This window comes from Daucus carota, chromosome 9 (genome assembly GCF_001625215.2).
Source record: "Daucus carota subsp. sativus chromosome 9, DH1 v3.0, whole genome shotgun sequence".
In the NCBI taxonomy this organism is placed as follows: Eukaryota; Viridiplantae; Streptophyta; class Magnoliopsida; order Apiales; family Apiaceae; genus Daucus; species Daucus carota.
In genome coordinates this window covers 5,946,427-5,963,036 of record NC_030389.2, presented here as the reverse complement: position 1 = coordinate 5,963,036, position 16,610 = coordinate 5,946,427, and the positions used below count along the sequence as shown (strand labels likewise).

Below are 16,610 nucleotides of genomic sequence, written 5' to 3'. Positions count from 1 at the left end.
CGGACATTAGTAGAGGTTTCTATGCGTTTCTATCATTTACTTGGCTCCATGTTTAATTTTTAGGATCTAGAAACTAGAAAACACTTGTGTGAAAAATAGAAAGGATATTTAAATGATAGATATGTAAAACACTTATAATATCTTAGTCTTTTTTTTTAAGACTTCTTTTGTGACATCTATATGGCTGTCTGTAGTTGTATGAGTAGAAAAATGTCTTTTTCTTTAATTAATGGTCAGTATGTGACGATTTGAGAGCCAAATCTTATCAAAAATCTGACATACAAAGCTGATACTAGTAAGAATAAATGTCATATTATATTTTTTTATATATAATAAAATTATAATAACATGCATAAGTTCCGAATTGAGGTCAAATGGAATATCATTTTACTAAACTTAAATCCAATGCTTCTAACTTTGGTAACTCCCCCTTCTCAACCCGCGCGTACCCTATTCTTTCTTGAAACTCTATAAAAAAAAATTCGAAAAGAAACTCAGAGTCATGGCTTGAGTACATGGAATAATTTTAAATTTCTTGTTATTATTTATTTGTTTTGTTTAAATAAAGCGGTGTGTATGTTGACGTTGTGCATGAGTGCATATTTGCAGCAAAGAGCGAGTCAGTCGTGTTTCTTTAGATTGTTACAGGAGTCCAGGGGTAGTGGGAGTAGTAGTGAAATTTCTTTTTATTTAAATTTCTTTCTATTCAGATGTTTGTTGAGGAAGTTATACAGTTTATTTTTCTCCCCTTTAATTCATATTTTTATATTATATATCTTTATATTTTCAACACTTGGTATCAGAGCTTCTGATCTCTGTGACATAGCAATTTGATTTTCCAGAAGAAGCTCGATCTCAGAAGGTCCAAGGTTGGGAAGAAACCCTAGAGAAGTCTCAGCAATAAAAGCATACAAGAAGAATGGTTTTGTTATTATCAAAAGAGTTCTGGTTGCTGCCAGAGAAGGCTGCTGAGAGAGAATGATAGGTATGATCAAGGGGGAGACTCAGGTTCTTGCTGCTTCGATGACAATGGAGGAGATCTTTAAGGGGACTGAACAGTTTAAAGAGGAGATTTTTGATAAGGTGCATGCAACTTGAATTGGATCACTTTAGTCTTCATATTTTATAATGTCAATGTGAAGCAGCTTGTGGATGTTCCTAGATATAAGTACTTTTCTTATTTAGGCTAGAAGAGTGACGCAGACGGAGGTGGCTAATCAGACTGAGATTAATGTGTCAGAGGCCAAGATGAAGGGTGCAATTGGAGCCAAGAAACAAGAGGGACTGATACTACAGAATGCAGCAAAGATTGATACAAAATCAAATATTTTGTCGACGAGAAGGCAAGGAGAAGGGAATAAGGAAGAGATTAGGGTGAAGCCAGAGGTGCAAATTTATATGAATCAGGGATGCTGAGGTGGAGAAAGCTAATGTTGAGTTGGCAAAGAAGAAGACAGTTTTGTCTGCTCGGTCTGCTAAGGTGGCACATGTTGAGGTAGATAAGACAGTGTTAATAAGGGAAACGACTCCACAGATGAAGGTGGAAATCCAAATGGGCTACGTGAAAAATCAAATGAGTTGAAAGTCATATGGACTGATGAAAAAGTTGTCAAATGGGCAGATGGGGCAGAGAAGTTGAAAGCCAAACGAGCATAAAAGTCAGATGGCCAAGTCAAATAGGTTGATGACAAATTTAAGATTAAGGGAATGATTGTTAATTAAAATAATCTTAAATTTAGTTATTATTATTAATTTATTTTGTTTAAATAAAGCAGTATGTATGTTTGCTTACTGCATGTTTGCAGTAAAGAGCGAGTCAATCGCATTTGTTTAGGTTGTTAGTAGAGTCCAGATGAAGTAGAAGTAATAGAGGAATGAGTTGGGGTCCTTAGAGTCTAAATTTGGAGTCTTTAGAGATCACATCCAACACTATTGGATCAAAATAAATGAACGGTCAATTTCAAAGACAAGTGGATAAGCTTTTTTGTTATTAAAAAATGAAAATAACTACCACATATACGTTAAATCAAGTGCAGAACAGAGGAATTGGGCATTCGAGCACTGTTTTCTCTTGACTCATTGCTGTAGGAACGAAACAATAATCAACTAACCTGATTGTTCTACTATATTAATCATTTGCAGAACGGTCGGAAGATGTAAGTCTAGAAGATAATAGGCAGGAAACAAGTCGGAAGTTACAGGAACCACCAATGCGAGCAACTGCAGGAAAATTTGTAGATATAGATCGTGATGAACTTGTAATTAGGGAGAAACCAGTTATCCGGGATTAGCGCTACTACTACCCTGGCTAACAGTTATAAAAGTTCTGTACGGTGCAAATGTATTATACGGTAAGTGGTTTTTTTTATTATAAAATGAAAGACTCACAGTCGTTAGATGCAAGTTCAATGGAGGGTCAGGATGAAGGACTCCAAATATTCCAAACAATTACGGTCTCCACAGAACTTAGGCCTATATTATAAAATATAGTCATGCAATCAAAATAGATAGTACCATATCGAAACAAAATATGTTACGGATTCAACAAATTTTAAACAATATCTTAATTATAAATCCAATTTAGCCGACCATTACATTGGACATGCTCTAACAACCTACAACAAATATTTAAATCTAACCAATTTGGTTAGAAATTTCAATTTAGATTCTGCTGGCCACCACCGGATTTATGTCACAAAATGAATGCACTGAATCTAATCAATTTCATAATTTCTTAAGAAAATCCAACTAATTAGATCTTATTTCCCCAACTAATTTATCTCATTAATCAATAGATCAACTACAATCAATAAATTTTTAAGAAAATCCAATTCAGGTTTTGATTTGTCAACTGATATATTTCACTAATTAAAAGATTATCCCTCCAATTTCTTGTAAAATTCAAATCGAATTATGTTTCGCTAACTAGAATTGGACGGTTATAGGGGCCGTTTGGGTAAACTTAAAAAAAATGACTTCTAATTTAAAGTAAGAAGGTGTATTAGAAGTAAGAAGTATATAAGTTAATAAAGTGTTTGAAAAACAAGTATAAACTTTGAGAGCGAAGCTAACAATCTCAACTTTTTAAAAGTACATCTACTTATTTATACAAACGGGTCAAGAAAATTAATAGAAGTTAGAACTATAAAGTAAAAGAGTAAATTAAAAGTATTAAGTAAATAAGTTAATAAAATATTTGAAAATAAGTAAAAGTTTTGAGGGATAAACTAGCATTGTCAACTACTTAAAGTACATCCACTTATTTATAAAAACGGAATAAGAAAAACCGAAGTTGGAAGTAGTTTCTGATTCTTCAAAACAAATAGGTCCATAATACATAACTCCATCTCATAAGCTGAGTCTTGAAAAGTTAATCGATAAATTTGAAACTTTTGAATGTGAATAATGTGGGACCAAAATAACATGGGACCGAGGAGTAATCAATTAGATTATGGTAGCATCTGTTGGATTGCATAGGTATTTATGAAAACTTCAGAGGGCCCACCACTGAAAACACAATCAGTTTGCTACAGCCACATATTCACATTGCTATCTCCAGGCACTCAGTCCTCAAATTACCAAACTGTCCATCTAACAAGTAGGTGTCATCCTGGTCTATATCGGCTATTTGGTAAATTCGACATAACAAAATTTAAGCCTATATTTTGTAAATGCACGTGCTAACTAAAAACATCAGGGCTCTATATAAAGGGCTGCACCATCTTCTCTCATTCTTCTCTCTCATTTTCAACTATCTCTCTCGATTTTAACTCTCTGTTGGTGTAAGAATGGCCTCTCTGAACAAAGACTTGGTGATGATTGTGCTACAGTTCCTGCGGGAGGAGAACTTCAAAGAGGCTGCTCGCCGGTAAACCTATATGATGTAAATTAAGTATTTATATTTGACTGATGATAATAAATATAACCCCTTCAACTTTTATAACAAATCTTTCGTAGATCCATTGTCTTTTGATTATATGGAATCTCTGGTTTGTGCAAAATGAATTAATATTTCGTAATGCATGATAAATCTGTTCTTTAGTTTGGAGAAAGAATCAGGGTTTCATTTCAACATGAGATACTTTGAAGAAAAAGTTCTGGCTGGTGAATGGGATGAAGTTGAGAAATACCTGTCCGGATTTACCAATGTAGAGGACAACAGATTCTCCGTGAAGATTTATTTCGAGCTTCGAAAACACAAATACTTGGAGGCTCTTGACAGGTGAATTGAATTTGTCGATCTTAATTACTCTCTCTCTTAGAATATAATAGTCTTTTGACTTTTTTTCACATGTATTTTTAAGAGTTTTGATGGCAAACTCATAAATATTATTTTTTAAATTATTTTCTCCGAATAAAAATATGATACTAATAATTTTAATTAAAAAAAGAAATTTTAAAAAAAAATAATTTTAAATATGCTTTCACAACTCTTAAAAATACGTGCAAAAAAGTCAAAAGACTATTATATCCCAACACAACAGTACTACATTTTTTATTTGAGTTTAATTAGTTGGTTTGATATTAGTAATGTTTTGTACTTGTGCTTTGATATATAGGAAAGACAAGATAGAAGCACTTCATATCCTGGAGAATGAGTTAAAAGTATTCTCTCGGGTTAAAAATGATTTATATAGAGATATGACTCTGCTGTTGTCTCTTGATAATTTCAGGTAATATATGATGATTTTCTTCGTACACTCTTGGTGGTTTTTTGTCATTTTAACATTGATGATTTTTTAATTAAGTAAAATGTATTTTGTGTTGCTAGGGAGAATGAGCACCTATCAAAGTACGGTAACATGGTAGAAGCTCGTGGGACAATGATGATGGAGCTAAAGAAGATTATTGGAGCTAATCCAGTCTTCAACGGCAAGCTTGAGTTCCCTAGCTTGCGGTCAGCAAGATTGCGAACATTGGTCAACCAGAGGTATGGCTCTAAATTTGTCATAGATTGTGTTATCTTTGTTGGAGATCATGAATATAGGTTTGCCGGTGTATACAGTTTGAACTGGCAGCACCACTTGTGCGGAAACAATAGGCCTTATCCGGACAATATAAAGACGTTGTACACAGACCATACATGTGGACTGTCAAAGGGTTCTCTTGCAACTCTACCTGTCAATTTTCCAGCTGCTGGAAGTGCCAATCCCACCTCCTTCACGCGGCCCGGAGTTTATACTGTATGATTTTTAATCCTGATATTTTATGATGGTTCTGTTTTATAGAGGAATACTAAAACCATTTTGTTTTTTATCAAACATATGCAGCCATTTCCAGTTCCTGCATCAGCTATTTCCAATCAAGGTCAAGGTCAGGGTCAAGGTCAGGGTTTATTCTTAAATGTTTTACCAAAATGATAATTATATGCTGCACTTTCGGAACACCATATATAAATCCACATTCCACAGACATATATATAGTATATTCATTTGAGATAAGCCAATTTTTTGTTGCATAGTATCTACTCTGAACCGCACAGTCACTGCTCCAGCTAGGCTAGATATGGACGAGTATCAGTTACTCAAGCATTTGCGGACTGCACAGCCTGTTGAGGAGGTAATGGTGGAGAGTATTCTTTAGTTGGGTTTTCATTTTAGCCTTTTAAGCTCCCTGACTTCAAGGCTGCTGATGATGCTCTCTTTACAGGTTGCTTTCCCGGGTGTGCCCTTGCCAACTCTTGTAAGTCAGTTATCTTTCTTGAAGTTGCCTATTTAGGTCAACACTGTATTAATTACTTAACATATAAATCCTTGCAATTTGTTTCTCTGCAAAATTGGAGGAGGATCTCTCACCGCGGAATCTGTTTTATATAGAGTTGTTTGTTTATAAATACTGACTACAAGACTGATTAGTTTCTCGTGCCAGAATGAGGTTGATGCTGTTGGTAAAAATAAGGGAATATTAAACCCCGTGGATGATGCAGTCAATAAGACCACACCCTGGCAGTTAACAGCAGAGAAGATTGATCATCCTGTTCGATGTCGGCTGGTAACACTGAATGCCTCAGATGCTGGAGACAAGGTTCACTAAATTATTCTAATATTTGTTTCTCACATATACATCTGCTTTAGGACTTTTTATGTCTGAAACTTCTACAATCAGGTTTCTCAGCTTTTATATACAAATGCCGGCACTGGAATATTGGTGCTTGGATCAAGTGGATTTCAGATGTTGTATAAGTGGGTGCGCCATGAAAACAATCCAAGTGGAAAGGTGATGAAAATATAATACACTCTTGTTTCATTTCTTTCATTCAAATATGTATTAACTTGACATATCTGGAGGACCTGACATGATCTTTTTGGGGATTTACAGGCCACCGCAAAAGAACTTCCCCATTTGTGGAAGCCAAGTAGCGGTTTACTTATGGCCAATGATATTGCAGGTGTTGACCTCCAGAAATCTTCTCCCTGCATTGCCCTCACAAAGAATGACTCTTACGTCATGTCTGCTTGTGGCGGAAAGGTTTCAGTGTTCAATGCACTCACCTACGGGGTATATATGTTTTATGTTTATAAACTCTGCAATTCATCTCTTTACATTAATGTATCATACCCTTAATTTAACTTATCACCTGTCTTGATATGTAGGTAATGACTACTTTCATGTCAACTCCACCAGTACCGACCTTCCTGGCATTTTTTCCTCCGGACAATAACTACGTAGCTGTTGGAATGGATGATTCCACTATCCACATCTACAATGTTCGGGGTGACGAGGTAATGCTTAATTGTATTTCATATTATTATGTCTCTTTTCTCCTAGTTTAACAACTAGACCAAAATGGATTCTGATAGCATCCTGTTCTGTAGGTGAAATGTATACTGAAAGGCCACCAGGACCCGGTGACAGGTTTAGCCTTCTCCACGAAACTTAATATCTTGATCTCCTCAGGAGCTGATGCCCATGTAAGCAAAAGTTTCTTGATTTGATTTGGCATATATCTCGTCCTTTCTATGTACGTAGGGCAACTAATGTAGTTATTTCTTTTATACTTTTCAGATCTGTATCTGGAGCACTGATACATGGGAGAAGAAAAATTCTTTTCCCTTGCAACTAACTACTTCTGAATCATGTAGTGCATGTACCGGTGACACACGAGTACAACTCCATCATGATGAAATTCAATTTCTGGTGTCACATGGAACACAACTTGCACTATATGATGCAGAAAATGTTGATCGTGTTCAACGGGTACATGACACAACCACATGTGCAAAGTTTTTTTTAAGACCGCAGTTATGTTTAATTTCTGTTTCTCTTGCAGTGGATCCCTCAGGATGCCCTTTCAGCACAAATTACTTCTGCAGCATTCTCCTGCAACAGCATGCTAGTCTATGCCTCGTTTTGTGATGGCAGTATTGGCATCTTCGATGCAGAGAGGCTGAGTTTAAGATGCCATCTTAACCCCTCAGTTTACTTATCGCTAAAAGGGTACGTAAGATGTCAATTGTAATGCGTTTTACATGCAGCCTTTTTTTTTAATTAACAAGATAATTTAGTAAACCGACTGAACTTCCATATACACTTATATGATGCATTTTTAACAATGAAAAAACTACTTCATGAGTTGATCCATATTTTATAAATAAGATGTTGGAATATATTTATTTAAATAGAAGTTTTTAAACATAATCAAATTCACCTCACCTTTCTCACTGGTAGAAAATTTGTTAATATCATGTCATTAAAGATATATAATTCCAGGCATTCAGCTGTAGTCCGTATCTGACATAACGTTATTATGTCTGCAGAAGTCAAATTGTGTATTCGGTGGTGGTTGCAGCACATCCACAGGATCCCTATCAGTTTGCTGTAGGGTTGACAGATGGATCAGTGAAAGTCATTGAACCCTTCGAGCCAGAAGGGAAGTGGGAAGTGTTTAAACCACCTGAGGAAGGTTTTGCAAATGGTAGGAGTGCATCGACATCCACAAGTCACCACGCAGCTGAGCAAGTGCAAAGATGAAATTTTGGTGATATATATACTTGAAACCATCCCTGAATTATCTGCCTTCTCAGAGCAAAGATGCATGGGAGATTATGTTTTAGAGATGAGTTGAGTAGTTGTTTTCTTTTGTGTTACATTTGAATAAGCTTATACTTCTTTTAGCAGCATTTGTCTTTTGGTGGGATGTATTTGTGAATACAATTTTCAAATAATATAATCAAATAAAAGTGTGTGCGAATAACAGATCGTGTATAAAACTGAAGAACAAATACAGAAAGATACCAAAGAAAATACGAATCCTCGAGTCCAGTCGAAACTATCTTTCTAAAAGTATTTCACATCTCACCGTAGGTGTTGAGTCCATAGCCTTCCACAATAAAACGAGGCGTCGTTAGCTAGAACGGCACCTTCGGCGATCGAGCTTGAATCGATCGGGCAAGAAAACTATCACCAGAAAGAGGTAGTGCTGATTTCAAGAGATGAGTTTTGATAAAACCACTACTAGAAAAAAGGCCTTAGACATCGGCTAAAAACCGATGTCTATGTAAAAACCGAGCGATGTCTTCGATCGCGTGTGATGTTAAAGGTACCCGTGCAAAGACATCGGCTAAAACCCGATGTCAAAATCGGGCTTACACGGAGCTTCTAGGATGTACCTGATGTCTAAGATCCCATTTTGGTTATAAAATTAACTAGTTCAAGATCAATATTAGGTGCATTAAGCCTAGTAAAACATATCATACACAAGTAATTTATAGTCTTTAACATCGTGAGTTAAATAAAAAACGATGTCTATTAGGTGCTTCAGGTTAAGAAATTAGGTGATTCTCGAAGCACCAATTTGGTGCTTCATCCAATTTTGGGTTCAATTGGAACCCTAATTTGATGCGGCGGAGATGTGAGAGATATGAGAGACACCAGAGAAATGTGAGAGATGCGGCGGAGGTGGTGGCCGCCAGCCGGCGGAGTGAGGGAGTGAGAGGTGAGAAGCAACGAGAGGGGGCGGGAGAGTGAAATGTGTCGGGAGGGAGGAGGGAGAGTGAATATGTCGGGAGGGAATATGTTTTTCAAAGTTATGTGGGAAAGAGGGGCGGGGAATACATTTTGGTTAACTGTGTGAAATAAACGGAGTAAATTTGTAGCTTTTGTTTTTTTCAGTTTTAAAAAAATATAATTTCACAACGGTTAAAAATTTAACTGATGTCTAAGAAAAAAAGATAACGGGTTACGTCCTAAACCGATGCCTAATTCATAATTCTCATTTTTCAAAATTAATTATTGACATCGGTTATTTTATCAACCGATGTCTAAATTTCACAATAACATCGATTAATAACAAACTGATGTCTTAAATGACGTTAACATCAGTCGTCTGACCAAACGATGTCTAAGCACCGATGTTGTAGGTAGTAATTCTAGTAGTGAACTTGAACTAGAAATCAAGGACAACCAGGACTTGCAAACTGACCTGAATTGTAAAAGAGTCTACACCGAAAGTCTTGTGAGTAGACCTGACAATTTGGTACACGACACGAAAAGTTTGGGATTGGTTTTTAATATATGGTACACAAACACGAAAAATACATGGTAAATTTAGTGTCGGGTTTGGTTTTTATTAATACAAGTATATGAACGACACGAAAGTACACGAACTCAATAAATAATTAAACTTTTATAAATATATTATATTTAATAATATATATATATATATATATATATATACATATATTAAATTTTAGATATATATACTATATTTTCTAAAATTGAAAGCAACAAATTTATTATTTAAAATTCGTGTACTTTCGTGTACAAACGTGTAGTAAAATAATTCGTGTACATCTATCTCCGGATTTTTCGTGGTACACCGAAGGTACACGAAATTCGTGCACTTAACGTGTACAGTTCTTGTTAACACGAAAATAAACAGGTTTGTGTACGTGTTCCAGAATAGGTACATGAAACTGAAATGGTTCGGCTTGGGATTAGGATCTTTGACACGAAAACACGAAGATACACGACACAAACTGTCTTGAGAGTATGTCGTGTATTAGGTCTTGAGGAAGACTAGGGTTGGGGTTTTTGTTTTCTTCCTTATCAGTTGCCAACGAATCCACAAAGATAAATATAAGAGGCGGATTATGCACTACGGATGGTCCAACTCAACTTATATATTAGATTTTGTTGTCCGACACACAATCACCGCTGCAATTTTTTAGGTTTGGTTTGGTTACATGTTTTTGGTGATTCCAAATTACCTTTTTCTCCATTTTTAAGAAAAAATTATAAAAACAATGTTTTCTCCTAGTTGTAACGTATTCTACTTCAAAACAAACACAAATAATCAGCAAAACTTCTTAAACTCTAATATGCAGTGTTAACCGTTGTCTGGTGCTGTTTTCCTTGTAGTGTATCTAAACCAGCCGACAAAGGTCTTGCAATTAATAGGAGTACATGCATTGACATCCACAAGTAACCACACAGCCGAGCAAGTGCAAAGATGAGATTTTTGGTGATATACTTGAAACCATTGGTGAATTATCGCCTTCTCAGAGGAAATATGCATGGGAGATTATGTTTTAGAGAGTTCCATAGTTGTTTTCTTTTGTGGTACATTTGAATAAGCTTATACTTCTTTTGGCAGCATCTTGTCTTTTGGTGGGATGTATTCTTATAAGCCATTGAATTTTTGAAAAAGTAATTTAATTTCATTCTTAAAATTAAAATTTATTATTAAAGAAAATTGAAATAAATAGAAAAAACAATACCTTTTACATTCTTATACATTGAAAAAATATTTAAAAAAATCAAAATTTAAAAAACTAAAATGTAATGGATTGAGATGATGGCTACTTCAAAACATTATTGTACATAAATCGAATAAAGTTTGACAAATATATTTAAACTGGTTTTTTAAATTTAAAATTCAACATTAAATTGAAATAATATTATTAGAAAAAAAATTCATGTCTAAAAAGAATAATTGATGCGATTATAAATTAAAAAATAGCTACCAAAAACTTTTACCAGACAAACCACATCTTTTTAGAATTTGTTCGGATTATGAATTGATAGAAGTATTAATTTTGTGAGACTTGTATTTCAAAAAATTAAACCAATTACATATACACCTTTAAACATACAAACAATCCCACACTTCATCTCTCATACATAGCAGGCTCACTCCCACACAAACACATCCCTACTCCAAACACAACTCAACACTCTTTCATTAATATTTTAGATTGTCTACACATTTGGGCTTGTAGATCTGGTAGATCACTTTGATTAGGGTTTGATTGGGGATTTACATATCAGATCTCTATATGTCTGCTCCATCTCTCTCTAGACTCACTCCCACACAAACACATCCCTACTCCACACACAACTCAACCGTCTTTCATTAATATTTTGGATTTTCTACACATTTGCGCTTGTAGATTTGGTAGATCACTTGGATTAGGGTTTGATTAGGGATTTACACATATCCGTGCAGATCTATATCGGTGTGCTCCATCTCTGGCTAAGAGAGAACTATATCATTGGTATATCAAACTAGTCACTTCGTATCATATATATGCATTGATTAATTTAAATAGATTCATCTATTTGACTACTCTGTTGATGTGGAATTCCAGCAAAGTTGTTGATTTAACTAAGGCTCCAATTAATTTTTTATTTATTTTACAGGTTAGGGTTTGTCGCTTGCAGAGTTTCAAATCATAGTTTTACATTAAGGTAAATCCTCTTTAATACTTGTAATATTTGTTTGAGGTGTTAAATTAGATACCACCGTGCTTAAATGGTCAATCTTTCTTTTGATTTGTACATCCAATTGAGTATTTATTGATGGATCTAATTGAGTTTTATTAGGTGCTACTTCTATTTATTTTGTTTTTAATTAATTGTATATGTTTTGCTTAATGGTGTTAATATTACTTCCACCACAAAATATTGGTTGAGAGAGACATGGAGAGAGGAAAAGAGATAGAGAGAGGATGAATGTGGTGAAGTAGAGATGAGTATAACATTCATTAGTCTTGGTATCATTAAATGTATCTATAAAATCTGTTCATGAATATTTTTTATTGGTTTGGGTTTTGATATTTTTAATAATATTATTTTTTTTACTTAATCTTCTATATTGATATATGCATGCATATTAAAAAAATGTATAATATTAATATATATTATGGAAGGATGTTAATTTAATTATTTTTAAAAATTCAATTTTCATCAAATAGAACTAGTTTATAATTTTTTATTTTAATACTTTCTTAGTGAACTCTCTGTTTTAAATACATAGGTAATTTAAAATTTTTAAAATATTATTACTATATGCTTTAATTTTATATTTTGGAAGGCCATATATATATATATGATAGAATATTAAAAATATATTTAATTGTCAGAGAATAACAAGCAACATTGATAAAAAAAAATAGTCTATATCTGTTGGGAACTTATCTCAACTTTATAGGTTAACGTTTTGAGATCTATTACCTATGTGTCCTTTATGATAATGATTGTCATTCCATAATTAGGATAATTTGGTGAACTACTCCTCCCCTGCATCTTGTAAACTTATGCATTCTAAATTGGTGTATAATATTGAAAATTGTTCATGCATATGAATGTTGTTGTCATACTAATGTTTTAAATTAATATATTTCTTCCATTGTTGGTAGATATGTACAATTTTTTTAAGAATGTTTATCAAAGTATTTTAGTTAAAATACTTAATGTTGGACATACAGATCTGATGTCGATATGTAAGTGCCAATATGGTTACTAGAAGTGCTCATTTTCTTGGTTCTCACCATCATCAAAAAAAGGATGGAGGAGCTTGGAAAATAGTTAGTTTTCACCTTCATGGCCACCCAAGGAAACATGGTCCATTTTCCTACAAATATGACATCATATGTTTGCTATATAGTATCACAAACAATGAAGAAAATGCTCCAAAAGAATGAAACAGGTAATTGGTCATTCCATATCAATCATTTTCCTACATAATCTGTCTATGATCTCTTCCTCTTAGATGGCTGGTTGGTGTTATGTTTTGCCACCAAAGTTATAAAAAATCCATATAGCTAGCTTGTTTTTTGATTTACACATAGATGAATTACGTGAAGGAAATGTAAGCAATCTGACGATATGAAACCAAAAAAAAAATTGACACACATAATAAAACATGAGCTAGTTAATGAAAACCAAAAGATGAGGAAACCAACTGAATTTAAATAAAAAGTATATTCGTTTGACATTTCATAGAGGCTTTGAACCTTTACCATATCTTTTCAATATATTCACATTTACAGAGCTATAGTTCATGTTGAGACTTTATCAATTTAAGTAGTTGAGAGACGGGTCATGAATGTCTTCATAGATCCATTGTGGTAGCTCCTCTTGAGTAGTTAAAAATCAGTTGGATCTTCCACATGAGTTTGGTTATGGTAGACTTCAAGTACCTGAAATTCCCGGGGCACGTCTTAAGAGTGAAGGTATGGTTACAAATCATCCACTTGTTCTAGTACCTGGTATTATTACCGGAGGCCTTAAACTCTGCGAGGGAAAACTTTGTGCTTTACCAATATCTTTAGAAGGTCAAGTTTTATACTTAATCCAATCTACGTCAGTTTTCTATAGGATCATGTTAGGATTTAAGTATATGATCTGGTTTATCTGATTTTTAATGTTGATTGCAGCCCATTGTGTTGGACGGAACCCCTCTCTCTATTATGACACTAGCCTTGACCCACCAGGAATCCGAGTCCATGGAGTTCCACGACTAATTGCAGCTGACTAATTTACTTCCGGTTATTTTGTGTGGGCTTCCTTAATTAAGAATTTGGCGCAAATTGGTTATGAGGATAGTATTATGCTTATGATTGGAGGCTTTCTTTCCAGAATACAGAGGTAACCATAGTCTCACTACTACTTATTAATATCTGATAAGCACATTATATCATATACTTTAATTTATATATTTTTTCACTACATATCATTTATTTGTTCTTGTGTTTATTCTAATTTGTACAACTTACTATCTTCTGCTATTTTAATCTTCCAACATTTTATGTTTAGCCATATATGTTTTCACAAATGATATAATGTTTATGCATCATATACACGGAATAGTTGTCTGAATAATTGATAGAATGTATGATTTACTGTGATTGTGGCTATTAAATGCCTCTAATATTATCTAGCCGAGCTAGTAATCTGCTCCACATACACAAGTTTTACATAGCTAAATAAACATATATTAATCCCTAGGATTTTGATGTATGCATCTAATTGAGGTTTAATAGAATTGAGCATGAGACGGACGAATTTTATACCATCTAGCTTTTATATGACTATTGGTTCTCAATGAGTGATGTATATGTTGATTGATCTACTTAGAAAAGATGTTATTCATTATCATTCTTTCATTATCATTTGATGATTGGTTTTACTTAGGACTCTATACTACCTCAAATGGTTACATCATTACGCAAGTTATTCGGTTCACACGAAAGTTTGGACAGAAAGTGGTGGATTGGAGGATCATTTAGAGACCGGGCCTTACCATTACGTTGAAGCTGTGAATTGACCGTGATTGTGGTGTGCTAGCTGAATATGCAAGTATTTTTTTTGTTTGAGGAAATTTCGATTATGTATATGAGTAAATATCACGTGTATGTCTCTTTGTATGATTTTGTTATAATAAAAATCATAATTTAGCTCAATACTTGTTACCTATTGCAAGTAGTACATTTTTCAATTTTTTCTTGTTATTTGTTAGGATTCTGACTATGAGTATTTTTTTTTTCCTGGACATCAATAGAAGTTTCTATGTGTTTCTATCATTTTTTGGCTCCATATTTAACTTTTAGGATCTAGAAACCAGAACACTTGTGTGAACAATAGAAAGGATCTTTAAATGATACATATGTAAAACACTTTTAATATCTTAGTGTTCTTCTTTTTAGACTTCTTTTGTGACACCTAAACCGTTGTTTGTAGTTATATGAGTAAAATAATACCTTTTTCTTTAACTAACTGTCAATATGTGACGATTTGAGAAACATATCCTATCAAAGATGTGACATTCAAAGATGATACTAGTAAGGATAAATAGATCATTTTGTTTCTTATATGATGAATTGTCCAATTATGAGCCTTCTTTTGATAGCCGATCTAAACTACAAGTACACATAAATCATGTGGGATGAGGTTACATAATTCCATAGATTCTAGCATGGTTAGGCTAGGTGGCTTCTATTCGATTTATTTGAATGTTAAATGAAATTTGATCATAATAATATTCCAGTCAATATGGTTTTTAAGGAAGTGCTAGTTGAGTTTCTCTCTTCTTTTTGTTTTCTCTCACTGGTATTAACACATTTATATGAAGTGAGTATATGCTCTAGGTGGCATTGAGAGCAAAAGGGGATAAAAACATATAAATTTCCTCCACAGCATGCTCTATAAAAATAATTAGATCATTATCTTGTTCAACTATATAGATCAAGCCGTTTAAAGATGTAAAACGTCGTTGATCTTGTGGTACACCTTTATACATTCTCATTTCCAAATCTTGGATGTGGTGGTGTCTATATATATATAATATAAATATAGCTTTCTGTATCTTATTATCTTGTATAATGTAACTTTAGCAAGTCAGGCATAATACTATATTATTTGAGAATTTAAGGTGCATGAATGTTAAAATGGCTAAATGTTTATGCCACATCCACCATTCATCAATTTGAGTTCTCATGACCATGTGTTTAGCATATTGTTCAATGAAGTGGAAAGATTCTTTTTGCAAATTTTTATTTAAACACATCACATTTATATTCATTTTGTTATAAATTAAGAAAAATATCTCTTTCAATGTGTACATCATAACCATGCTCCATCATCTGGCCAACACCTAATTGGTTGCTTAATTTTCAAGTTTGAAATAAGTAAAACATGAGTAATATATTAGTACTACCATGTTTTAAATATTTGTGTTGAGTGGGCCATCAATCTCCCTTTTGATATGTGCATGTAATTCAGTACTATTAACAACTCCTTTTATTTTATTTTTATTTTCGATCAATTCTTGTGTATGAAAGACAGATGAACTAAAAGAACATGAAACTTCATATTACTTAAAACCAAAAAGATATGGATATCTAGTACATATTTGGTATATTGTCTTTTCTCTCATCTTAGAGGTATGATATAATTTATTTATTTTTTGACAAAAGAGGTATGATATAATTGTGATGCATCATGCATGGTAAGGATTTGTTTCAAATAAAATTAGTTCATATAAATTATACATTAACCCCCCCCCCCCCCCCCACCCCACCCCACCCCACCCCAAATGATGTTTGTAATTTGGGTACTCTCACCTCCTCAACTTTAAACTTCTCAACACGTTCCTGTTAATAATATCAAAACTTTTCTATTTGAATTATGGTTTTAATTAAAATCATTATAAATATTTACCTAAATATATATGTTCCTATTAGTTTATACATAGAGACACGTAATTCTCAATTATAAAAAAAATTATAAGATATCTAGATTTTTCTCATCCATTGAATCAGATGAAGAGTACTTGAGGCCTAATAGATACACACATATATATATGTATGTATGCATGCATGCATATGTGT

The 16,610-nt window shown here is 33.6% G+C and overlaps 1 protein-coding gene across 1 annotated transcript; it reads left to right on the top strand.

The window, feature by feature from the left end:
• Nucleotides 1-3,788: 3,788 nt before the first annotated feature.
• Nucleotides 3,789-7,971, top strand: LOC108201148 (topless-related protein 3-like). The gene is made up of 16 exons (XM_017369450.2): nt 3,789-3,868; nt 4,043-4,222; nt 4,560-4,673; nt 4,772-4,930; nt 5,006-5,183; nt 5,271-5,325; nt 5,462-5,559; nt 5,650-5,682; nt 5,869-6,024; nt 6,106-6,216; nt 6,319-6,498; nt 6,594-6,722; nt 6,816-6,911; nt 7,006-7,197; nt 7,271-7,437; nt 7,758-7,971. Exons 1-16 carry the CDS (start codon nt 3,789-3,791, stop codon nt 7,969-7,971), a joined length of 2,142 nt encoding a protein of 713 aa, XP_017224939.2.
• Nucleotides 7,972-16,610: the final 8,639 nt, after the last annotated feature.